Here is a 25,857-nt window from a genome sequence, read left to right as displayed (position 1 = left end):
CGAGGGTCTCCTAATCGATTGAAAAGTGAATACTCCTCCATGGTGAATCCCTTTACTACAATCCAAACACCTTTAAGCGGCTTACGAAGACCCATCATCCGATTTATACTCCACGTCCTTCTAAATGGATCGTAAAATTTAGCTCTCGTCTTAATGCTAATATTATTTTGCCAATTTTTCGTCTCTGTTCGAGTGTCTATGTGTGTGTGTGTGCGTGTGTGTGTATATCTGTTTCCCTGACGATAAAGTGTTTTGGCTATCACCTGAACGGCACAGAGTCACCTGGCTACCCATTTTCCTGCCAATTCCGGAGTGACTCTTTGACATATCTCGGTGCGTGCTGAGCGGGTTTTATGGCACAAGTTTTCATTGGCTTAATGCATATTTAAAATTGGATACATTCAACATGGCCGAATCGTTTCTCCTACATACTCCTACGTACGTACGTACATATATCCCGAAAATTCCCCCATTTCAAGCCAGCATAATGCCGCTTTGAGCTTGCAGTATTTAAACTGATAGCGATGAAAGTTTTAGCACAATGTGCGAGAGTGGAACTGCACTGGCAAAAAAAAAAAAAAAATAATAAAAACTGCTAACAGATTTCCACAAATTTATTATTATTATTTTTAAATATATACATATACATATTTATTAAACACGTGTTATTGCGTTGCAAACGGACAGCTTGAAATACATCAAACGCCTGCTTTTAGACACCTTTTCAAATGATTTTCATTCCCTTTATGTATATTAAGTTTTTTATCGTTTCGTACATTTGTGGACACATATATTTGTATTTGATTGTTTAATTTTAATTTATCACATCAGCTTGATTACTTATTTCCAACCGCATTGTGTATTGACATACAAGGCAGATTGGCAAAAAACGTGGTCAATAAAATGTAAATATGGCTTGTATTGCTTTAAGCCATAACTACATTTTTTTCTCTCTGTTCAAAATGGGTCGGTGGAGTGGGAGTATTGGGTTTTTTTCTGGCTGGTTGCATTGGGCTGTGTGTGGGTGGCTGGTTTGGTTTGGTTTGGTTGAGTGGGTGGTTGGTTTTGCTTTCGCTGTCAGTCCATTATCAGTGGTGCTGCAGCTGCAGAAACGAGAACTCAGCTACAGCTTCAGTTGAAGCACATGCAATCCATAAAGTTCTTCAGTTTCGGGCGGAGAATTGCGGGGCTTCGACTAATGTGTTTTTAAGGTGCCCATCATCGAAGCAACACCCAAACCCCCTGACACACATATGTATGGTACATACATAGATACAGTTGGTTGGCTATAAGGGGATACTATACTATATACTATTCACTATATTGCTGCCATACTTCATGTTGGGCTTTAATTCGACGTCTACGGCTGTCGTCGCTGCCTTCAATTATTGGAATACTATTCCAGTCACGTCGCTGCGTTCGTGTCTGCCCTGTTTTCCTTTTGCTCTCCGATTGTTGCTATATGGCTATATGGCCTCGTTCCTTCTATAACTTTTCGTAACGATTTTTCTGCACAGCCCAGGCCAAATATAAAACAAAACGAAAAACAAAAAAATACCAAAAATAGCTGGCAAAATTTACAACAATCGCACGCCCCCAACGAACACACCCCTTTTACTCTCTCATGGCCCCATTGCAATTTGTGGGAAATTTTCAGAGACAACCCCCTCCCCCCACACCGTAATACGCCCCCATTTGAACTGTAGTTCCAGTTTCAGTTTTGCAACAACATTTCTGGTTGTTTTTCGAGGGTAATAAAACGTTTCGAATTAACGTTTTGTTGCTAGACAATTGGGACACAAAGGGAACGACGTGCGGGTTTGGCTCAATGGGAGCCTTGAGAATTCTTTATTAGCCGGATAAACTTTATTAAAGTGTGAGTTTGGTCAGCGAATTACAATCATGCTTCAAAGGACTCCTTTCCTTCTTCACATTGCCAACATTTTGTTAAAGGAATTTATATTTATATTTTACATGCACAGCGAGGTATTGTGTACTTTTACAAATGAAATATGTATTTTCCGTAGAAATATCTAGATTTTCTTTACACTGCTCATCAAAGTAAGGTATTTTTAAAACCCATAAAAAACCCATATCAATGGAAAACTTGCGCTGCAATAAATTGACTTTACTTCGAATAACGATGAATCATCTTACCATTAACTCTTCTCGTCTTCATTAGCAGCTTCCCACTTCATCCCATGTCGCTGATGGATGGCGCTCTAATGCTCCTCTCGCCACAAAAAAAAAAAAAAAAGAAAATAATAAAAATAAAATAATACCCAGTTGGCAGGACAATTAACACGAGTGAAAGCGAAGAAAGTGCTGACAGACCGGCGATGGACGTACAGTCCGAGTTAATGAAATGCTGGCGACGTCGACGACAATTGGAATAAATTGCTGGTTTGCCTTGGAAAGGCTCGGGAATCAAGGAAAAGCCACAGGCGACTTATGAGCGGGTGGTGGAGCGGGAGCGGGAGCGGGAGTGGAAGTGAGAGTGGGAGCATGTGGCGTGTGGCATGAGAGCCAGCGACTCATCAGCCAGAAAGCCACTTTATTCTATTTCCGTTTCCGACTGTTGTCGCCAGGCTCAAGACTATCCAACCCCAACCCATCCGACCACCCAGTCCATGCTGCTCCAATGTTGTTCTAGCCAAGCTGCCGAGTATGTAATGTGTTTCCGCTAGCCACAAACTGTGGCAGCAAGTGCGTGCCAAGCAGCTCCAGCACAATCCCAATTTCAATTCCAGAGTTCCAGAGTTCTGGAGCGGAGTCAGGCTCCAGAAACAGTCTGGGAATGCTGGAAAGTTTGGGTTACCAGCTATGAAATTCCCTTTAAAAAAGCATAAAATCATCTTCAATGATAATATGTTTGAGCATAAGTAACATTGTTCACACATGAACACGAATATATTTAAAGACTTACAATTTTGGGCTCCGTTCATATCTTATGTAAATGAATCGAGAGCGATAAATTATATTTAGGATTTTGTTATCTAAGGCGACATGGGTGCATTGCTCAAAAACATGTAATTTAAGTGCACACTACATGAGTCAGTCACTTGAGATCGTTCCCCGCCTCCTAAAATAGTCCCTTAGTGGGAGACCACAGATAAGGTCCTCGCCGCTCAAGATAGGCAGATGTGCCCGAGCGTGGGACCTCGATAAGGCGGGGACTATTTACTTAGGCCTCTGCGTAGGCCATTTACTTTAAGATGCGATTCTCATGTCACCTATTTAAACCGAAGATATTTCCAAATAAAATTAGTTTCTTACAAAAACTCAACGAGTAAAGTCTTCTTATTTGGGATTTTACATTTGGTCAATCGAGCCTTTAATCGACTCTGCAGTTTCCCCCTACCAAAGGTAAGGAACTCAGAGAAAGGCCAGCTCCTTTAAGCATCTTACAGCTAAAGGTAGCAAAAATAAGTGACTCTTGTTTCCCCCTACCAAAGGTAAGGAACAGAGTATAAATATAAAAAGCAAAAAGATACAAAAGAATCTTTTATGTTTTAAAACAAGCACCTTATAGTCTATAGCTAAAGGTTGCTTTGTGTACCATTATAAATTGTGGTAAGGCGTGCTTGAGGCCATACATCAGCAATTGTGAAATTAAAAAGTGCATAACAAAAGTGCCTTATAAATGCTCTAATAGCATTAAATCAGCTCATAAATAGAGTGCAGTGTATATGCCATAAGAGCATAAATTAAATAAAAAGTGCCTGAAAACAGTGCCTTATAAATGCTCTAATAGCATTAAATCAGCTCATAAAGAGAGTGCAGTGTATATGCCAAAAGAGCATAAATGCCGAAATAAATGGCTAAAAAACAAAAAATCTGACTGGACTACAAAAATAATAAAACGTGCCAAAAAAAAAAAAAAATCATCTTTAAACATCGACGGAGCCTTAAAGAAGAGAAGGAAGTCAAATTCAAAGGAGCCTCTACCAGCAGCAGAAGCAGCAACAACAGCAGCAGCAGAAGCAGCAACAGCAGTAGCAACAGCAGCAACAACAGCAGCAACAGCAGCAGCAACAACAACGACATCAGCTAAGTCAAAACAAGAATTTTCTGTTTATCCAAACACACATATATATATAAATACATATAAAATACATATACACGTACTATATATATTAAGAAATTACAAAAAATTTTCAAAATGATGTCAGAAAAGACTATTCAATTCCTTAAGAAGCAGTCCGAAATTATTTTGGAAATTAGAAAGTTGGAAGTAAAACCAACATTAACAGATGTAGAAATTCTAAAATTAAATGAGCTTCAAAAATGTTTCATTGCTAATCATAGCAATTTGTTAAAGATCGGCGTTGTCGATCATGAATATTTTAACGCGAAGCAGTATGATTTAATAATGATGGTGTTAGAAAAAATTAAAAATAAAAATGAAAAAATTAAGGGCGAGTCGGTAGAAAACACTTTCCCTAAATCAAACACTGTCCCTAAATCAAACCCTCCCCCTACATTAAACCTTGAAATGCGTGGTCACCCTGAAAAAGAGGGTATAGCACAAAACAACGCTTTAAAAGTAGAGCAGGCATTTCGTAATAATGTTGGCCAATTTCGAGTATATCTAGAAGATACGTCTAAACTAATAGACAGTAGTCCAGATTTCCTTAAAATAAGGAAAAATAAAATTGAATTTTTATGGCATAAAATAGATAACCTGATTGAACAGGTGAATAGTCATTTTGAGAGTTCGCTATTCGAAGAAGAAATTAGCGAACTTGAATTTGACAAACAAAATATTCTTACAGCCATTAATAGTCGACTCAGTGGCACAATAAATAAAGCTGAAATGTCGACGGTTGTTAAGGCGGAGGAGTTACCAACCCTGCCTAAAATACAGATTCCCACTTTCTTTGGTGATTCCAAAGAATGGGATCTTTTTAATGAACTCTTTACAGAGCTCATACATGTGAGAGAGGATCTCAGTCCTTCTCTCAAATTTAATTATCTAAAGTCAGCATTAAAAGGAGAAGCCAGAAATGTGGTTACTCATTTACTGCTCGGCTCTGGAGAAAATTATGAAGCCACTTGGGAGTTTTTGACCAAGCGATATGAGAATAAAAGAAACATATTCTCAGATCATATGAATAGGCTTATGGATATGCCAAATTTAAATTTAGAATCCAATAAGCAAATAAAGACATTTATTGACACGATTAACGAGTCAATTTATATTATAAAATTAAAGGCACAATTACCAGAAGATGTGGATGCAATTTTCGCTCACATAATTCTTCGGAAATTCAATAAAGAATCACTCAATTTATATGAAAGCCATGTTAAAAAGACAAAAGAAATACAGGCACTTTCTGATGTCATGGACTTTTTAGAGCAAAGGCTCAATTCTATATCATCATTCTCACAGGAAGTAAAACCTGTAAAGAAAATGATTAATAATAACAAGAATAAAAATTATAGTGACAATTGTGCATATTGCAAACTACCAGGGCATTATTTAATTCAATGCCATAAATTTAAAATAATGAATCCAGCAGAACGGTCTGACTGGGTAAGAAAAAATGGGATTTGCCTAAGATGTCTGAGGCATCCGTTTGGTAAAAAATGTATAAGCGAGCAGCTTTGTTCGACTTGTCGTAAACCTCACCACACGTTACTTCACTTTGCAGGTCATAATCCAGAAAAAGTGAATACGTGTAGAACAACAGGTCAAGCCTTGTTGGCCACGGCCTTGATTCAAGTAAAGTCGAGGTATGGAGGCTTTGAACAATTAAGAGCATTGATTGATAGTGGCTCTCAAAGCACAATTATTTCAGAAGAGTCTGCACAGATTCTAAAATTGAAAAAATTTCGGTCTCATACTGAAATAAGTGGAGTATCTTCCACAGGAACGTGCATCTCCAAGCACAAAGCGGTTATTTCGATAAGAAATTCTCCGAAAAATTTAGAAATTGAAGCAATTATTCTCCCAAAACTTATGAAGGCACTTCCAGTCAACACGATTAATGTTGATCAGAAAAAATGGAAGAACTTTAAATTAGCCGACCCCGATTTTAATAAACCGGGTCGCATTGATTTAATCATTGGAGCAGACGTATATACTCACATTCTGCAAAATGGAGTTATAAAAATAGACGGTCTCCTTGGGCAAAAAACTGATTTCGGGTGGATAGTTTCTGGATGTAAAAAATCCAAAGGAAAAGAAACCATTGTAGCCACAACAATAGAAATAAAAGAGTTAGATCGCTACTGGGAAGTGGAAGAAGAAGAAAAAGATGATATCGAGTCTGAAATCTGTGAAAATAAATTTATCAAAACGACAAAAAAAGATTCAGATGGGCGATACATTGTGTCAATTCCATTCAAGGAGGATGTCACCTTAGGAGATTCAAAGAAACAAGCGATAGCTCGTTACATGAATCTGGAGAAAAAACTAAAAAGAAATGAAAAACTTAAGGTTGACTACACTAAATTCATGAATGAATACATGGATTTAGGACACATGATTGAAGTGAGTGATGAAGGCAAATATTTTTTACCGCACCAGGCAGTGATTAGAGATTCAAGCCTTACGACCAAATTGAGAGTAGTTTTTGATGCTTCAGCAAAAACTACGAATAACAAAAGTTTGAACGACATAATGTGGGTTGGGCCACGAGTTCAAAAAGATATTTTTGACATTATTATTAAATGGAGAAAATGGGAATTTGTTGTTTCGGCAGACATTGAAAAGATGTACCGACAAATTAAAATAGATAATAATGATCAAAAATATCAATATATTTTATGGAGAAATTCTCCAAAAGAAAAAATTAAAACATATAAATTAACCACAGTCACTTACGGAACTGCATCTGCACCATATTTGGCTACCAGGGTTCTGGTAGATATTGCAGATAAATGTAAAAACCAAGTTATTAGTGCAATAATTAGGAATGATTTCTATATGGATGACCTAATGACTGGAGCTGATTCGGTAGAAGAAGCTAATAAATTAATAACATTAATTCCCCATGAATTGCAGAAAGTTGGATTCAACTTAAGGAAATGGAACGATTGAATAATGAAATTAAATTTATGAAAGAGAACCATCAAAAATTGAAAGATTTACATTTCCATCATATTTCCGGACATGCTGGATTAATTATTGCTTTAATACTAATGATAGTATTAATAATATATTTCATACGGAAATGTGCTGTGCAACAAAGAATGCAAGCAATAACCTTTGCAGGTCCGTTGCCAGTACTATAAATATCAATAGTAAATAAACAATATATAACAAATAAAAATATACAGTCCACTAATAGAAAATGTACTTCTACATAGAAAAAGCAAAATGTTTAAAATAAGTTAATTGAGTACAAATTGTTGAATTAAAAATAATATAAACCATAATTGTAATCCAATAAAATTAAAAGCCAGAAAAACTAGGCCCATTGAAATCTTAGTTGCAAAATAAATGAACATATATCAAATAAATACAGTCCACTACTGTTATAAATGCAACTAATATACTAATGTACATCTCAGCTTTGCTGGCCCTTTGGCAGAATGTTCACACATGAACACGAATATATTTAAAGACTTACAATTTTGGGCTCCGTTCATATCTTATGTAAATGAATCGAGAGCGATAAATTATATTTAGGATTTTGTTATCTAAGGCGACATGGGTGCATTGCTCAAAAACATGTAATTTAAGTGCACACTACATGAGTCAGTCACTTGAGATCGTTCCCCGCCTCCTAAAATAGTCCCTTAGTGGGAGACCACAGATAAGGTCCTCGCCGCTCAAGATAGGCAGATGTGCCCGAGCGTGGGACCTCGATAAGGCGGGGACTATTTACGTAGGCCTCTGCGTAGGCCATTTACTTTAAGATGCGATTCTCATGTCACCTATTTAAACCGAAGATATTTCCAAATAAAATCAGTTTCTTACAAAAACTCAACGAGTAAAGTCTTCTTATTTGGGATTTTACAAACATTTCATTTCAATAAATCCAGATCGGAACTCCATGAAAAGTTTATCTTACTAAACACAATAGCTGAAAATACCATAAGGTTTCTAAAGTCCTTTTTAGTACTGAAACTACAGACGTTCACTCAATAAAAATGGCATAACATGAACGCCCCGCAATTTGCATCCGATCATAAAAATTGTCGGGACTAGCACGTTTATCCGTACTAAAGCGATATATAACTTAACTACTTCTGATCCGTACGAGACTAGGGTATAAAAAGCATCAGAAAGGCGATGTAAGTCAGGAGTTTGGATGTTGCAAGTGGCTGTAGCTGTGGCAGTCACGCCAAGCCAACAAAATGACACTCAAAATGTCAACGTCACCGCCAACTGAGGAGCAGAAAGGAAACGGGACCAGGACATTGTATATGCACAATAATGATGGCTGCGCTCCATCTCGCCAGAAGTCTGCATTCGCCCACACACCCTATATATGTATATATATATATGTCGTATGTTCATATACATATACCAGTAGTTGCAAGCCAATCCCGTGGCACGCATTTTTATATTACATCGGGAATGAACACGTTGACGGAGGCGACGGCAAGATATATGAGTGTTGCATGAGGCAGCAACCAAAGTTCTTGCGAAATCCCCAAGTTGACACACTTGGAAAAATGTGTCTGGCGATGGTGGAATGATTCACTTTGCGGATCTCAGTCGTTTGCCATTGGGATTAGCAAGCGGAAGGATATGGAGTATAAATTCAAAATCATGCGGCAACTGCAGATAGGGAATGGATCCTCTTCAAAATGGCATATTTAACTAAACTATGTTGCAAAGATATATATTTGAGCTCATTAATAATTTTAATTAGACATTTTATATAAAATCTTCTTCGCAGTGCAGCAGCAGACTCAATTTTTGGTCATAGCTGAAGATTTCCAGATAATTTCTTGCAATATCTGAGATTTATGCAACCGAAGACAAATTGGACAAATAGTGCCAACAGCAGGGATAAACGGATAGACTGATGGCTAAAGAATGTGAAATCCGGGTTTGCTCCATTAGTCCACCCACAGTTTGACTTTTACGATTTCCCTATGATGGTTTGGCAGTCAAGTCCATTCGACTCGACTCAACTCAACTTAACTCAATTCTACTCAATCTGGCCAAGTATTTTCCAATCTACCACTAAATGCGCTTAATAACTTAAGACCCATTCCGTGTTTTGGACTTTCGCCCCTTCTGGGAACTCCTACTGCGTTGGGCATACCCATTGCATACTTTATGAGCAGGGATTATGGTCATTAAGGTGCCAGCAGCCGGCCAACTCACATATGGCCAGCAACAGTTGGCGCTCATTTCGTGTGAGTTTCGCCCGAATTTCGGGTTGGTTGGGAGTCGCACTTTTGGTTGGGGGTCCTGACCACAAAACGTTTAGCGTTAAGCCGGCAAAAGCGTTGGGTTGGGGCTCAATTATGTTTTTGGAGCCCCGAACTGAGAGTCAAGTGGATTTATCCTTGCTCCTCTGAAGGGGCAAAAATCTGGGAAACGTCATCGATGAGTCACAGATTGTTTGGAGCAGGGTTGAAGGTTGACTTCCCGTTAAGGGTTCTGTTTCGGGTTCGGTTTCAGTTTCAGTTGTAGTTGTAGTTGTAATTTTAGTTTTGGCTAGTTCTTGTTTTTCACGTCGCTCGTTTGCCAAATTAGTTTCGGGGGAAAGTTTTATTTTTAGACCCACCACCCACTCTCCGATTTTCATTTCCGATGCCATGTGCCACCCACAACAAAGTGACATGGCCACCCCAAAAATTATCTGACACCCCCCAAAGGGGCTGAGGGCGAGTTCAATGACACGACAACGAGGAGATGGCTGCCTATTTAAGTGTTAAGAGGGTTGGGCTGGCATGCCCAAGTGAGTGTCTCTGCTTGGCTTTCTCTTTCTCTTTCCCTTTCTCTCTGTCCCCATCTTTGTCTCTCTTTCGCGTTCTCCCTCTCTCTCTCTCTCTATCTGTCAGTCTGCCGCCGAGAACTTTCCCATTTTCATGAGGGGTGCCTGGTTTCGTCGCCATCGCTGATTGAGCCCCACAAATCGATTTCCATTGATTGATAAAGCTACCAAGGCAGCTGAATAAGAAGAAAAACTCTATGCTCAGAATGAAAGAAAAGCATTTAACGTGTAAAGGATTTTCCCAATGACATTGCCATACCATTAGACTTATTTTCCGTTCAGTTTGAAGTCACCTGAAATTGCTCGTTTGAAATTTGCTTAAATCGAGTCTTTGGTTTGACTGTTTTTTTTTGGCTTATGTAACATATGCGTTGCTTTATCTTCGATAAATAGCCTACGAATCGAATAAATGTAACTGGGAGTCATTAAATACCAAGAGGGATAAGGTCAAAAACTGTGTTCAACTCGTCGAACAATGCGCAATACTGATAAATCAATATTATAAACAAAATGACAAATAAAATGCCACGCGTAGTCCGCAATTGGAATTCTGATAAAAGATACGCAACACTCTGGTAAAACCTGGGGGAAATGAAGAATTCGAGAAGTGGGAGCCAAAGAAAAACATTGTACAAATATTCAGAGCACTTTCCACATTCATTTATTAAGCAAACAAACAGGGGGGAGTGGCGGGCGGTGGTCTTTTACACAAGCAGACAGCGGGGTGGAAAAAGGGAAAAGGCGGGCAGAAGGTCGCCCGGCAAGTGGGTGGTGTTGGTGGTGGTAGGCGTGTGGGCGGGTTTCGGCTAGCGACAGGCGTCAAAGGTCGGGCCCCTTATTTATTTCCAATTCCAATGCTGTGTCATTTGTCGGGCAAATGTATCCACAGCCACCCCCAATTAAATCGGGCAACGGGTGCAAAGTGTGAAGCAAAGTGAATGGTTGCAAAGAGTTTACATTATCTTGAGATGCTTGCGTCCCAAAGGTTTTCAAAACAAATCCCAGTGTGACAATAAAGGTATCCAAAATTGTGGGGTTAAGTAGGGATGGACCTGAGTACACGGAATGTTGTAATAATGTGATATTTATATAATCAAGATAGCACCGAAATATACAAACGCATATCTTTAAGCTATTTCAGAGATAAACAGCGTGTCTTATTATTTAATTATGAAATAATGCTCTAATATAAGGGAAGAACTGTCAGTGTATGATTTTATATTTTATATACATATATTTCAAATGTTATATTTTTAGCCCGACATCAATTTAACGGGAACATCACTTCAACTTTCCCAGAGGCTTTCAGAATGCCGTTGGGGTTTTTTCTTTTATTTTGCTTTTCTTTTAGTGAGCCAGCGATTTAAAGAGTCGCCCAAAAGACACGTACGAAATGCTGAAGCGGGAAAACGAGGAAAATCAATGGAAATTTATGTGACTCAAATATCAAACAATTTTATTTCCCATGTCCAACCGTCTGCCGCAGTATACATTGCGATATTTTTCACTTTTTGTACATTTATTTGGATCTCAGCTCTTCTAGGGATATGTCCATATACGAGTATATGTACGTACTACGCGAATGCATTGAAAATATTCCCAGAAGAGAAAAAGATAGCCGGTTTAAAATCGTGTGCATTGTGCATGCTTAATTGAGTTGTCCCCGTTCACTGGGCTTTTCTTTCTTTTTTTTTTCTTTCTTTTCTTCCATATATTTTTTCTTTCTTTTTTTTTGCGGATCCTGTTCTGGCGCCTTCAATGATGGAGGCGTGGTCACATGTGTGCTTCAAACAGTTTATCGTGGCAAACAGCACCGAAAAAAAATAAAAATAAATAAAGGAAACCCTACTACCCAAATCTCCCCAAAATCCACCCATACGAAAGCAATCCACCCATCTCTGTTGATTTAGCCCTGCAAAATGTCCTCGGCCCGTAAATCGCGCACATCGCTTCAGTTGATTTCCATGTCACTGACAAAACACAATTTGCCATCGCCTTTTGTGTACATAGCTAAATTCTGGATGGGCCACTGCATACTGCATGCAGGATAAAGGATACACCATACACCATGCACCGTGCACACAGGACATGCGAGACATGGAACACATCGTTGGAGGTTTCGTTAAAAAGGATTAAAGGTGGGCTGTTTGCAGTGCCCGACTGGCCGGCAAATAACACAGGACCAAGATGACATCTAATCTCGAGAAATCCAAGGGATGTTCTTGAAACTGGATGGTTATATTAATATGAAATATGAAAACCCTACCAACGGGGGTGCATTCGGGGGGTGAAAGCATTCTATTATCCTCGAGGCATTCTGAAGGAATCGGTTTTTCAGTACTAATCATTGAATGAGTTTACATACATGAAAAAGTCTCCCTCCTCTGCAGTTCGTATAGCTTTATTTCTGATTACAAAATGGAGGTGGACAGCAGTGTCAATTAAGTAAATTAAGACCAACAAAAACACTATAATCCTCACATTTAAATTATCCCCCAGCAATGTACCTTTAATTTACAAAAGTATTAATACTAAAAAGCAGGAAAAAAAAAACAATGGATGCAATTAAATTATAGCTCATGGAAATCGAATATATCCACGTATTCTAAAGTTACCCGGTATCAAAATCCATTTATTTTATTCCTTCAATGCAATTATTTGCTTTCAATGTTAATAATTTGATTCAATTTTAAATCGATTTCACATGGGATTTGTGCAGGCAAACGTGAACAAAAGCAAAAGGGATTTAAGGTCATACGAGTATCATATGTATATACAAATATATATATATATATGCAGCGTTAGAACAATGCCAGGACTATAATGCAACACATAAAAACCACAAAGTGTAGCAGCACACAACCGCAAAATTAAACAAAAGTTAAGGAAAGTTTAGGTAAACTTGGGTACGGCCCATAGAAAAGTCGGATGTCCTTTGATCGATGAAAACTCATTCCGGCCTGGCGGTTTTCTCAGTCGTGGTGGTATCATTAAATGCTGCCGTAACTTGTGGACACTTTCATCCATATTCATTAAGCTCCAAAAAAGGGGAGAAAGTTGCCCATGACAAGCAACAGTTACTCTTGGGGCTTTTCGGCCTGCTCGAAAGCGAATGAGAAACTATTTTTATTAATTTTACAAATGAACGCTTTGCTTTCCAATTCGATATGGCCCTGGGATGGACCGCAATAAGCCTAGGAATCCAGCTCCTACGGTCCTTCGTCCTCATCTGCTCCCTACTATTATATACATAACCACCAGCATCATCATCATCATCATCATCATCGTTTGGCGTCGTTAGTAGAAAGTTTTGCCCAAGCCGCAGAAATGATTGCTGTCGCCGATAAGACGACTGACAATGGCCGAAAGGAGTTTGGTTTGGCGGTGGTGGTCAGTGAAAAGTTTTCACTACTACTTTCGGTTTTAATTTCGCAAATTGCATTTGCCACTGTTATTTATTCAATCCACTCGCTGCTGTTGCTTTTTAAGGAGCAAAAAACAAGGAACGAGGAACTAGGAACCAGGAGCAGGTGCACAAGTGGCTTCGCCACCCGGATTGTGGCGGATCCTGTGGCAGTGGAGCTCGATTATTAACACGATTCTTGGTGCGCGCGACTTGTTACCATATAAAAAAAAAAAAATAAATATACATATTTATATACTTGTCTGGGTGGCACTTCAATCCTCCAGGTACTGATCCGATCCATGGTTATGCTCCAATCCACCCACCCTTCCAATCAACCTCCCCGTGCTCGTTGCCAGCTCTAATCGATTTTTGATGAGATTTTTGTATTCAATTTTGGTTTTGATAGGTAACGAGGAACGCATCGCGCGAAGGGTGTGCTTTCAGGTAGTTTTCTGAAGGGTGGAGAGGGCGCGCTTTCTTAGGGAGTTTCAGGGGGCTCTAGGGTGCTTCAGGTTGATTCAGTCGGGGGGTTTTAGCGCAACTTTCAGTTGCCTTAAAAGGGTGGGGGCTTTGTGCGGTTTGGATTTTATTCGACCAAAGAATATCAGCTAAGAAGTTTTCCGGCAGAAGATGAAAATGGAAAGTGGGGCCAGGAAGTGGAGGTGGGAGGTGGAGCAACTTACAGAACAGCGACCATGACAACGATGCCATTGACATAATTTTGCACCGTCTTTGTTTGTACTGCCAATAGAAAAAAAGGAGCCAATTGAAACGGGGGGTTTTTCCCGGTGGTGTGGCGATGTGGAAAAACTGATGGTGGGGCAACTAACCAAGTGCCTCGGGTAGTTAACTAAAGGCAAACGGCGCTTTCTTTCATTGTTTGGCTTTCATTCGCTTGAGCTCGAGTTGATTTACGCAGTTGCTCTCATAACTGGGCTAAGGTTTCACTGCAATTGACTTTCAACTGCAGTGCCCTTCTCCCGAGAAGGGGGCGTGGCTCCATTATACCTTCCAAGTGCTTTGGCTTATTTCCGAATTTCATGGGTTAACGAATGGTTTCTTAGTTTTTTTCTTGAAACATGAGTAGTTGCACGCAAAAGTTGGGTATAATGCAATGATTAGTTATATGATTATGATCATATGTGTGTCTATATTGTTATATTATTTTGTTTGCCTTTTCTGTGCAATCTTAAATCTTCTAGAGGGAAATCTTAGTAATGGCTTAACTAATGGAGAAATGGGTCACTAGTAGGTTTATCCTTTAACCATTGATTTATGCTGTCTTTTCAACCGTGGGCTTACTCTCTGTCTATCTCCCAATCCTATCTTGTTATCTTTCGCCCCAATTTTCCACAGATTTTTCCGAATGTTTCCTTTCTTACAGCGTCACAGTCTTAGTCTCGCATTCGTGCAAATCACATTAGTCGGCGGGAATCCTCGCAAAAAATCAAAGACCAGTGCAAGGCTGATTGAGCCTGAATATCGCAGATGTGTGCTGGGAACCCGTTACTCCATTTTCCTTAACCCTTCCTCCCAACTCGCCCTGGTCCTGGATCTGCCAATCTTCATTCGCCCGCCCTCCTCCTTATCCCCATCGAAATTGGCAATTTCGTTTTCATTTAACGCTGACGAAATGCATTTCCTGAAATGAACAGCGAGCAAGCCGGAGATGGAGACGCGTAGTAGAGGGGATTGGAAAGTGCAGGCTGGATGTTGGAGCATGCAGGATGTGCCCGGCACAGAAAGGACTCCACTGGCTTTGCGCAATGTCAAACGTTGCCGCAAGGACGGCGGCCGGAAGTGCACAACGGCCACCGGGCAACACTCAAGGGGCAAGGCGGTGAGGGCCATGGAGCAGTGGGCAGGTGGCAGGTTTACCAGGAGGTCACCTGCCAGGCACAATAAGTTTAATATATTGGCATGGACTTAAGCCCGTCCAGGTGCTGCTCTCCACTGCAGCTGAAGCACCATTCCGATCCGTATTTTCATTTTTTTTTTTTTTTTTTTGTACAGCTGCAGCAGCATAAGACGGCCAGCATATGTCCAGTGTCCTGGACTCCAGTTACAGGACACAGGAGTGAGCATTCAGGACTCTTAGCTCGGCGAAGGGCGTTGGGGACTCTGATGCCTGTCAGAACATGGCAACTGATTCAGACTGATTAAGACATTCTGGCTAATTCTTTTGCACCTGGTACACGACACTGAATGCACTTTAATTTGTCTGGACAGGACAGGAACCGAAATGTCGAAAGGTCAAAGGGAAAGTGGATTGCGGTGTGATGTGTAATGTAAGTGATATAATTTAAGCCAAACAGGACTTGTGTAACTTATCGGGACTATCTCTCTATTACACAAAATAGGCGTAAAATGTTAGAGGAAACTCAATTGTTATCTACTTCATCAAGGCATTCATGATTATATAATGATAGCTAATAGATTCTTCACATTTTTGACATGTACTGTTGTACAACGCTTTCCACAACTTTCAAATTGCATTTAAAGTTCCCCGATTTCTCCCCATTAGCCATCGCAAAAACCCTTTCCCAACGTTGTTCTTCAATTCGAGCGGTCTTCAGTTTCCCACCTGACTTTTCCAAATGCTAGCTTTAATTTTCCCTTCAGCGGGACTTGCGCAACTTGGTCCGCTTTATCGGAAAACATTGTCCGCTTATCTTTTTCGCAGGACGAAGCGGAAGGAAGATTTGTGTGGCTCAGCTCGAACTGTAACCTTAGTGCCAGTGCATTCTTATCCCGACCTATGCAGCCATTCCCCCGCAGTCCATCTCTGACCTCAAAACTAAATCGAAACTTGCAGTTGCAGGACAATCTCGGCGTTATCCTTCCGCTGTTGTTCCTTCCTCTGGTCGAAGTTTGTGCGGCTCGAATGCAACAATTCGAATAGAAAACCAAATACTTTTCAGATCACAGTATCCCCCCACCACTACTATTTCGAACTGTTTGTCATTGTTGTTGCCCATGTTTTGGTGCGGCAAGGGTAGTTACTTACCGAAAGTCCTCGAGTTACAACATGAAAGTAGTCGATGCCGGAGACACCTGTAAGTGAAATAAGAGCAGAGCAAAGAAGAAATACATTAGTTAAGTTTCCGACAAGTCTGCCAGTTCATTACACCCCTGGAACACCCACCCGACTACCCCCTAGTACTTAAAAAAAAAGTATTGTATTAATGATGCAACTGTCAAAGTTTTCGGGCCGCGACTGTACCTGCTAATGAGGCAGCACTCCCCCACTCGCCAGATTCTTCAGTTGCGGGCGCCCCTTATCTTTTCTCTTTCTTTTTTTTTTTTTTTGTGTGTGCTTTTCTCTTTTTGGTAAATTGAAAGGAATTAATGACAGGACTCAGGTGGGGCGAAATGGAGGAGACCACGTCAAAGACATGCCAAACATATCACGTAAAACATTAAAATCCTGGAGAGCTTGGCAAAATGAGATGGCCAAACAATGTTTGCTGTTGCCAAATGGAAATGTTGCTAAAGAAAATAAAGAGAGAAAAAAATGAGTATGGGAAAAGGGGAGAAGGGAAATGAATTAAATAAATAGCAGAGCGGGGGAAAGGGCGCTTGGTAAAGAAAACAATTAAAAGAATTTATTGCTTCAGTTTAATGAATTTTCAGCTTGTTTGCACGCACACACATACACATGCCAAAATGGGTAGCTCAGCAGTTTCATTCAACCATTTGATGCATGGTGGGCGGTAGTGGGTGTTAATGGGTGGTAGTGTGTGGCAGTGGTAACGGAGGTTACGGGTGGCAGGCCTAAAAAGACGCCACAGGTGTAAAATGCTTATAAATCTACGGACTGCGTGCGAGTGTGTGTGTATGAATGAGAATGAATGTTTATTGTTGAACATTGCTTAATGAAGTTTTTTTTTTTTTTTTTTGCCGTTTTTTGTACCTGCTCCCAGGATGAGAACAGCTGCTTAGACAGCAATTGATGGGTAGCCAGGATTTCATGAGCCACCTGAGCTCTTGAAAATCATTTAAAATGGTCATGATAAAACGCTTTATGCAGCTCCAATTTTGGTTTGGAATTTATGTGATTTAGGGCAATTAACAATGTTGCCAAAGTAGGGATAGGGATGTTTGGAAAATCAACTTAAACAGAAACTTAATTTTATCTAGTTGCACAAGCGTTCAGTGAAATATCCGTTAGACACTTAAGCTTAGTGACATCTATGGCATTATGGGCTAAGTAAAAAGGAGTGCTGATGGAAAAACTGCTGGACTATACAGCCGCCCCCGGCAATCGGACACGATGTCTCCGACATGAAAAATGGGGCGGAAAATGGGTGGAAAGTGGAGAGCGTGAGGTAAGTAAGCGGATAGTGGGCGTATTAGGTGAGGTCCTGGCTTCTCTTGGCTCTCAATTATGAAACAATAAACAATTTGCCTGGCTCTTCCCTGTCATCTTTTCCAGTCCTGCCCTTAATGTCCTCTGGATTTTCTTTTTTTTTTCCCCCTTATTTTCCTAGCTGCAAATTGGCTGCGACGCTTGTTGTCATCGCCATTTCACCGGAAGCAGATATTTGATAAATTTTTTGTGTCATCTTGTGTTTCATTTTTTTTTTTTTTTTGGTTTTTTGCGAGCACTTATAAAAAGCGAACAACAGTTCACTTTCCTGGGGGCTCATGCAAAAAATTTTAATTCAGCTTGGTTTGGCTTTTTTTTCGGCTTTTCTTTGCTGCGGCCAGGAGTGTCGGAGGGCATCGAGATTTCTGCCGACATTTTCCGTGGCATTTTCTTTGCTCTTGCCATCGGGCTGTTAATTTATTGCCCCCGGGGAATCCCCCTGCCCGCGCCACCTGTCCATTTTCAGCTTGGCAACTGTTCGCAGGGCAACGGTTAAGTTAACTTGGCCTTGCCAGCAATGTGTTGTATTGGTTATTGATTTGGCCCTCCTACTTGCCAGTTGTGCAGTAAAAATAAACCTACACATTGATTTCACCGAGCTACAAAAAAAAAAAAATAATGACTGAAAAGAGCAGTAAAGAAACTAGCAGCAACAATTGCAATTGAAACTTGGAATTGTATGGTAGAAATACGTGTTCAAATGCAGTGAACTGCCAGAATCGCATACAAATTTAAAGAGCTCTAAAGTTCACTGTCCAATTTAAAAGCGGTTATTTCATTGCCTAACAATGGAATTAACTATGTTTAATAGTTTATGAGTCATTATACTGCGGGAAAACGAAGAACAAAAGAACACGTATCCCAGATATATATATTCATATTCTTTTTTGGTCATTATTTTTGTTAAGAGTAATTTCTTTAATGGTTTTATTTTTTCCGACATCAGCCTACCAGTTTTGTTTTCTATTGAATTTTCCGTAATTCTGGCTAAGGGGCATATTTTTCTTAGAAATTTACGCAGTAAAATCCAGACCAAAGGCAAAAGTCAATTTCCCAAGGTTGTCTGACTTTGGCAAAAGAAAGGCAAAAGAATCGTTAGCAGAGAACAGCTCGTAAATCTTGGCACTTTTCACTTGGCACTGACCACTGGTTTCCTCACACTTTTGTGGCCTTAAATATTCATTTGTCGGAGTTGAAAAATTGAACGATTCTCGATTTGGATTCGAGAGCTTGTTCTTGTTGTTCCTTCATTTTTGGTGTGAGCTTAAAATTGCAATCTGCTGACGGCTAAAAGTATTCGCCGAGTGGGCGTGGCAACGCCTCGGATCCTTTGTGTATTGACCCGATATCGCCGTTGGCACAGGCACAGTCACATTGATGAGGTCAGGATATTAAGCCTTAATTTATGCAACGATTTCTTTGCGCAACGTGTTTATCGAGCGTCTTTCACAACATTGCCACACAAAGTGCCAGTTGGTTGGTCCTTTCGAGGAGGTAAGGTCCAAAAAAAAAAAAAGGGTGAGAAGACAAATGAGAGAAGGTAAAATGCAGGACGAGGCAGGACAATGTCCCTACATACAGAGCGGATCCATTAGGTGGAGCCAAAAGAGGATTTCCTACAGCTGAAATTCCATTTCACTGAGCCTCTTTCGGTGAAAAGTCAACATTCTTGCCTGCAGACTGCATTTTGTAGCCCATTAATATGGATTTTGAATAGGTTAAACACATTTACTTTGGCTTACAATCGTTTTGTGAGCATTTATTATGCTTTTCAGCAATCGTAAAAATAGTGGGGTGTTTCTTTTGGAAAGAAATATACATATATGTATTGGAAGTGTATTAACTGAGCTTTATATACAGTGTTTAACAATATTTTGGTTATCCCAAAATGCACCAAAAATCCGGTTAAGTTGGGCAGGATTTTATCAGTGGTAGGTAGATGGGGATTTGAATTGAGTTGGGGAATGGAAGCTGCACACATTGAGGCAGTTGGCAGATAGCAGATGGCATATGGCATATGGTTGAATGCCTGGATGACTTGGTGACGTGGTTGGTTGTCTGCTCCCATGAGTGCGGAATGTTGGGAGCAGGGAGTTGGGATCCAGAAAGCTAAGAGCTCAGTGCTCTGAGCTGGGAGATTGCATTTTACTCAAGTAAACTGGGGCGCAGGATAACAGACAAGAGGATGCTGCATGTGAATTTGTTGCTGCTGCTGCTGCTTCTGCTGCAATGTGGCAATATTGCAAGTGAGAATGCATCATTAGTGCAGGAAAAGCCACGTGTTGCTGGCGGAAAACTGCAATAACCCACTGGGAAATACGGAGTATACCACTCTCGAGGGAAGCGAAACGAAACCATGTGGCAAATGAGGCTAAAACACAAGCAAATCCAGGCAATGCCAGAGAAGACATCCTCCTCTCCGATTCTCCATATATCCATTTCCCCATTTCTCTGTCTGTATTTCAGTTTCTGTCTCCGTTGCCAAGTGACGCTGATGGATGGATGTAGATGGTATAGGACAGCAGTCAACGTTCATTTCCTGGCCGGGAAACTAATATCCAAGCAGATGACGAAAAAGATATACATTCCGGATTCTGTACAGTTGACAGAATTCGTTCGTCCAAGCGTATTTAGTTATCAATTGGATTGGACAGGACATAGCACAGGGCATTATATGTGGTTCTGAAACTAACGCTTACTTGAGCTTAATGCATGTTGTAATCCACAATTGCCTAACCATTTAGTTAGGCTAAAAAGTAGATGTTGTTTTAATCAAGTGGTAAAATAAACATGTTAGCTATGTGAAATTTATTAGGATGTATTTTTAGCATGTTTATCGACAATTAGTCACCACCCTGATTTTATAGACGAATTCAACAGTAGCCTTAGGAAGCAATGACTTTTTGCTTTAGCTGAAATCATAACAGTTTAGTTTCATTCCGAAAGGACCTAAACAAAGTTCAAAATTATACGTATTTTCCTTGCTAAAATTTTGTTTTTGTTTTTTTTTTTTTTGTATATAAACATGCCGAAACACACTCCATACACATGGCGCCAACCGGACTTTCCCGGTGATGAAAGCGACGTGGTCTGGAAGGATCCCACCCTGCTGGTCATCTGCCAGAATGCCGATGTGGCCAAGGCGATGCAGCCGCTCTTACACGCCCTGAAGCAGCCCTTTGCTCCTGGCCTGGTGGTCAGTGTCTTTGTCCACGAGACGATGAGGGATTCGTTTTGTGATCTAGTGCGCAACTCTATGGAACGAATGCATCACCAGGCGGCCACTCACTCCAGCTATGTCAAGGCAGTGGAAATGCTTAATTGCCTCCAGGCGGAAGTGGTCAGCATGCTGACGCCAGACGACATTCGTTTCCAGTTCAGAATGTCCGATGCTTCGCCGGTCATTGTATGCGAATTCGATCATAGTTTCTTTGGAGGATCGCGACCCAGTTCGGTGGTGACTTTGCACACTTTTCGCAATGCAACCGAATTACCCCGTCTTTTGGCCACCGAACGTGTGCCGTTTGTAAGTGTCGCCGTTTGGGGAAGCCATATGGCCACCGTTTATGAGGCGGCTTTGCAACTGGATATTTCAGTAGTGTATATTAACTGCCACGGAATATCCTTGACTCCCATCAAGAGCTTTCTCGACGCCGGAAAGCCGCACGTGGTGCTGGCCCATTACCATCATTTCGAGGTGATTCTCCACGGCGGCAAACTTCGGGCTATCGTGTATCCGGCTATTATTCTCAGTGAACCACCAGTCCGGGCATCGGCGGGATCGGATAAAATGCCCGCAAAGGAAAAAAAGCAGCGGGGGAAAGATGTCAAGAAACGGGCAGAGAAATCCTCGCCAAATCCTAGTCTCGATTGTTGCCACACTCTCATATTGAAATTGAATTAACATAGTACGCAGATTGGTAACATAAGATACAATTTTAAGAATAAATTTTGAAACATTTTTATAATTTTCATATCAGATCATTGATGCTTTCAATCTTATACAAGTATCGCAATATTTTGTACACTCAATTGGGATTTTCGAAGCATGTTGATTATTTATATCTTATAGCTGCTGCATATTACTGCCAAAAAGTACGAGTACGAATATATAAATCATATCTGTTCTGTGCACTTTATGAGGCACACATAAATCCGCCATTGGTTCCTTCAGAAACATCCCAAAGCCATAAACAACTGGCGACGCGTATGTAAGTGGGCGAGAGAACAAAAATAGTTCAAGTGCCTACATTCGGCAAGCCAAAGCACTTAGTCGTGTTGCACCACCGCCCACTTGCCACACCCACTGCCCCTTTGCCACCCACCATTCGCCACCTCATTCACAGGCAGTCATGCCACATTGCATATATCCGCGATTTTCGCAATGAGTTTCACTTAACTTTTGCGTCACTTAAATGTAATTTGTGGAACTTTTTGGCTCAGCCTGTCGGCTTTCTATGTGTGCGAGTGGGCGTGGCATATTCGCAGGGGCGTTGGGTTAACGTATGTATGTTTGTAAATATGTATGTATGCATGTTCGTATATGTATGTACGGCTGTTGTTGCCCATTCGATTGCTTTCGCCGGCGGCATCGCTTCGTTCGCCACTTTTGAGTGCATTTCAGTGTAATCAAGCGCTCACTTCAGGAGTCCTTCCCAGTCCTTTTCCAGCCAACAAGCCACCCAGCCACCCATCATCCCCTGCGAAAAAAACATACCCACTCCATTGCTGCTATATGCATTTTAGCATTTCATCATTTGTTGCCAGCTTTTTGCCTACCAGCTACAAAATTTGCTCCCCTTTTCTCGCTCTTTACATTTTTTTTTTTTTTAACATTTCGATTTTGTGAGCCTACACCGAGAGAAAAGCGGGGAACAGAACGGGTGGTTGGTTTTGTGTAGCAGGGGCAGGGAGGCAGTGCAGTTCTGGCGCATTGTTTTTATATTTTCGCCACCCTCTTTTTGGCGCCGCGCTGTGTGTTTGAGTGGCCTTTTAATGCAGCCGCTTAGCGAGCGTGTTGCAAGTTGCAACTCAAGAGTTGAATTGTTGCTGCCCATTGTTATTGTTATTGTTGTTGCTATTCTTATTGTTCGCCCTGCTGCTGGCAACGATATTCATTATTTATTTCACTGACCCAGTTAACCCAGTGCCGTCTGGTCCATGTCCTGACCCAATTTCCCAGTTCCAGTTTGAGTTTCAGTTGGCCAAATTGCCAAAGGAAAAGGGGGCGGATAGTCCATACTATCCACTTAACTTGGATCACTATTGGGGGTCAACTCTATGTCACTCGAGAAAAAGTTAATAAAAATTAATAGTTCAAAAGTTAAATGCATACCACGTTGAGTTTCTTACAAAAATTCCCTATCCACCTGTGCATGTTAAATTTTTTGCAAATTTTGATGATATCGAAAATTGATAAAAATAATCAGTATTTTCTCAATAGCAATAAAAATAATTGTCCAAATGTGGAATGTCATACCTCGTTGAATTCGTAATAAAATTCCCTATCGACCTGTATTCAAAGTTGGAAACTCAAATTTTTTGCCATTTTTCGCAAATTTAGATGATAATCGCAAAAAGATAATATGGATAGTAAGCACTGTTAACAAGTAGTTCAAAACAGTTATTTCTTTTTTGGCCAAAAAAATGATTCAGAGTATTGTTGGGGGAATGGTATTCCTCATAAAGGAATTTAATAGCTAGTGCTCTAAACCAAGTGCTGTAGAAAGTTATTATGGAGCGACAGAACGGCGTCAAATTGAGTGAAAGATATTGTATTAGGCAGGATAACAGATAGATCAACGGGACATGTCAGAAGATAGCTCTTCGGCTGATTACAAAAGGAGCAATGGAAGGAGGGAGTGGAGGGAGAGGAGGGAGAGGAGGAGGTCTTTGCAGTGCTTCAGGAAGTCAGGGATAGTTGAGGACAGACGAAGAACTCAGAAGTGAGCGGAATGAGAATGAGTGACTGGCAACAAATCCAACTGAATTCATCCATCCTTCCCGCTCTTTGTGATCATCCGCCGCCCGGGGCAACGAGGTCCTTCCTGGGACAATTACAAAATTTAGATTATGTTTTCGTTTTCGTTTTTTATTCCCCCTCCCGTCGTCTTTGTTGGCCTGTCCTGTTCCGTTCTGTTCTGTTCTTGCCACAAACAATGCAGCTTAAATGGAGCGGTGGCGGTGCAGGCAGGCGCGGGGGCATGGTGCTGATTGACAGGAAACAACGCCAACAAGTTGTTGACGGTACTGCCACAAAAAGAGGGGCGGCGCTCGGCGAAGGCGAAGGGGCGTGGCAGGAGGAGCAGCTGTTGCCCGAGTTGGTGCTGAATTAACTTGCATTGTATAAGGACAGACAAAAGCCCCTGGACGATGGCGCAAAACTTGAAGGAGCGACACTGGAATATACATAGTGAATGGGAGGAGCAAAATTCAGCGAGTAACTTATGCAGCGAAATGTTTGCCATTGTGCGACGGCGTTTAAAAGTTCTGCCACTGCCCACTCCCCTATCTCCTCTCACCGCCCAGCGCCTTCCGCCGACACCTTTCCAACTTTCCGACGACCCTGCCACGCCCCCTCTTTCCGGCGTCGCCACCCACATATTGCAGTGCATCTCGGAAGTTCGCACACTTCTGCTTACAAAGCACACAAAATTCGCTTCTACATGGGCTGCACCGCAAAGAAATTCGAGTTATTGTTGCCCATTTCATTTTTATTAAAAATGGAAGTTGCAAATTCGAACTTCTTCTACGGAGAACTAACACCTACAATTTCTCCAAGTCAAATGCTTATATAAATTTCAGAGACTGATGCTTGGATGCAGTGCAGCCTGCTGGAGATATCTGGCCGAGTGTTGGCCAATCCGGCATCCTCCAGCATGGAGGACCCCACCCTCTCCTTCCAAGGACTCTTCTTTCAATAGCCTTTCACTTGGATGGACTTTCGCAGGATGGGCGGTCGTTGGGTAGGCAGGTGGGAGAAGGGAAATGGGAGATGGGAACTTTCCCATGCCACCGGCCAGGTGGCTGTTGCCACTGTTGTACGGAAACACTACAAGGATAATGGCAGCGGCAACAACAACTGCATCCGAACAACAATGAGTGGCTGCCTCGGCGTCGCTGCCATGTTGCAAAAGTAATTCAATTTGACTTTTTGTTTTGAAGCTGTCGAGTGGCATGGGGCACGAGGGAATGGAGGATGAAGTGGAGGACTGGGTTTGGGATGCTGCAGCTCTCGAGGATTGGCAAGAACAACGCCAGCTGGCCGAGAAACTTTTCGAGGAGCGGTTAAATAAGAAATCGAGGAGGAGGAGGAGGAGACGAGGTCTTGGCCATGACGGTGTATAAGCTGCGCTCTCGTCGAGCGTCAATTGATTTAGCCATTGAGTTATTGCCGAGTTGGCAGCCCTCGCCTTGGGGCGGCCATTGCTTTTCCACATCCACTTCCGCTTCCGCCCACGCATTTAACCATGCCCACTTCAAGGGCGGCGGAGGTAGCAGCGAAGACCCTGGCAAATCCTGCGATGTCCTAAACAAATAATGTCAAGCAGGAAGGAAAGGCCTGCCTGAAATGGTTGCATTTTTTTTATATGCTATGTTATCCTTAAAAGCCAGTGAAATTTTGTTTTACTTTATTCGCGATAAGCAGGTAAAGAAAATAACATTTGTAAAGAAGCAACATTTTCATTACCACCCAATTATAATTTTTAATTTTTTTTATGAACTATTTAATGGGAAACCTCTTAATTTTCGTCATGTAATAATTGTGCAGTGCATATTGTCCAATCGTTTAAGGAACCTATTAATTAAGCTTATTAATTCAAGCACTCTGTACATTTATCTGACTAAACACACTTTTTGCCCATTTAAACCCGGTGCAATTAGTGCTACTGAAAACTGTTGTACGTGGACCATTGAAAATATGGCATAATGCTTTAATCTCCGGGCCTGCCAAATACCAAATGCCCCATACCAGGACGAGAACCAACCATATGGCGCCGCAGTCTATCATTGGATGGCAAATCACAGCTGGCCCCTATATTAATTAAATAATAATTTCAGCAATTTGGTTTTGATTACACTTGGCCCATTCTACATCCCGTTCCCATTCCCAGTCCCATTCCCATTTGCCATCGTCATAATGCCGCAAAACAACTGCTCAGCTGAAGGCGAAGACA

The 25,857-nt window shown here is 41.1% G+C and overlaps 2 protein-coding genes across 4 annotated transcripts in view, besides 1 other annotated feature; one reads left to right on the top strand and one right to left on the bottom strand.

Moving 5' to 3' along the window:
* X11Lbeta overlaps positions 1-25,857 on the bottom strand; it is an 83,211-nt gene that overhangs the window by 16,874 nt on the left and 40,480 nt on the right. For all 3 annotated transcript variants that reach the window (NM_001298156.1, NM_167239.4, NM_001272496.2), the window contains one exon: positions 16,319-16,365. The gene's annotated coding sequence lies outside the window, so the exon portion shown is untranslated. The remainder of the gene's footprint in view (positions 1-16,318; positions 16,366-25,857) is intronic.
* Positions 2,890-7,968: a mobile genetic element.
* Positions 20,608-21,641, top strand: CG12637 (uncharacterized protein). Its single transcript, NM_132417.2, has one exon. The coding sequence runs from the start codon at positions 20,706-20,708 to the stop codon at positions 21,582-21,584; it is 879 nt and encodes a 292-aa protein (NP_572645.1). The 5' UTR covers positions 20,608-20,705; the 3' UTR covers positions 21,585-21,641.

The sequence above is a fragment of the Drosophila melanogaster genome, chromosome X (genome assembly GCF_000001215.4).
Source record: "Drosophila melanogaster chromosome X".
NCBI classification, from domain to species: Eukaryota; Metazoa; Arthropoda; class Insecta; order Diptera; family Drosophilidae; genus Drosophila; species Drosophila melanogaster.
The sequence above is the reverse complement of the archived record's forward strand: the minus strand, read 5'-3'. Positions and strand labels throughout refer to the sequence as shown.

Coding starts and splice junctions, on each gene's coding strand:
- CG12637 (NM_132417.2), top strand. CDS start 20,706: ATGCCGAAACACACTCCATACACATGGCGCCAACCGGACTTTCCCGGT.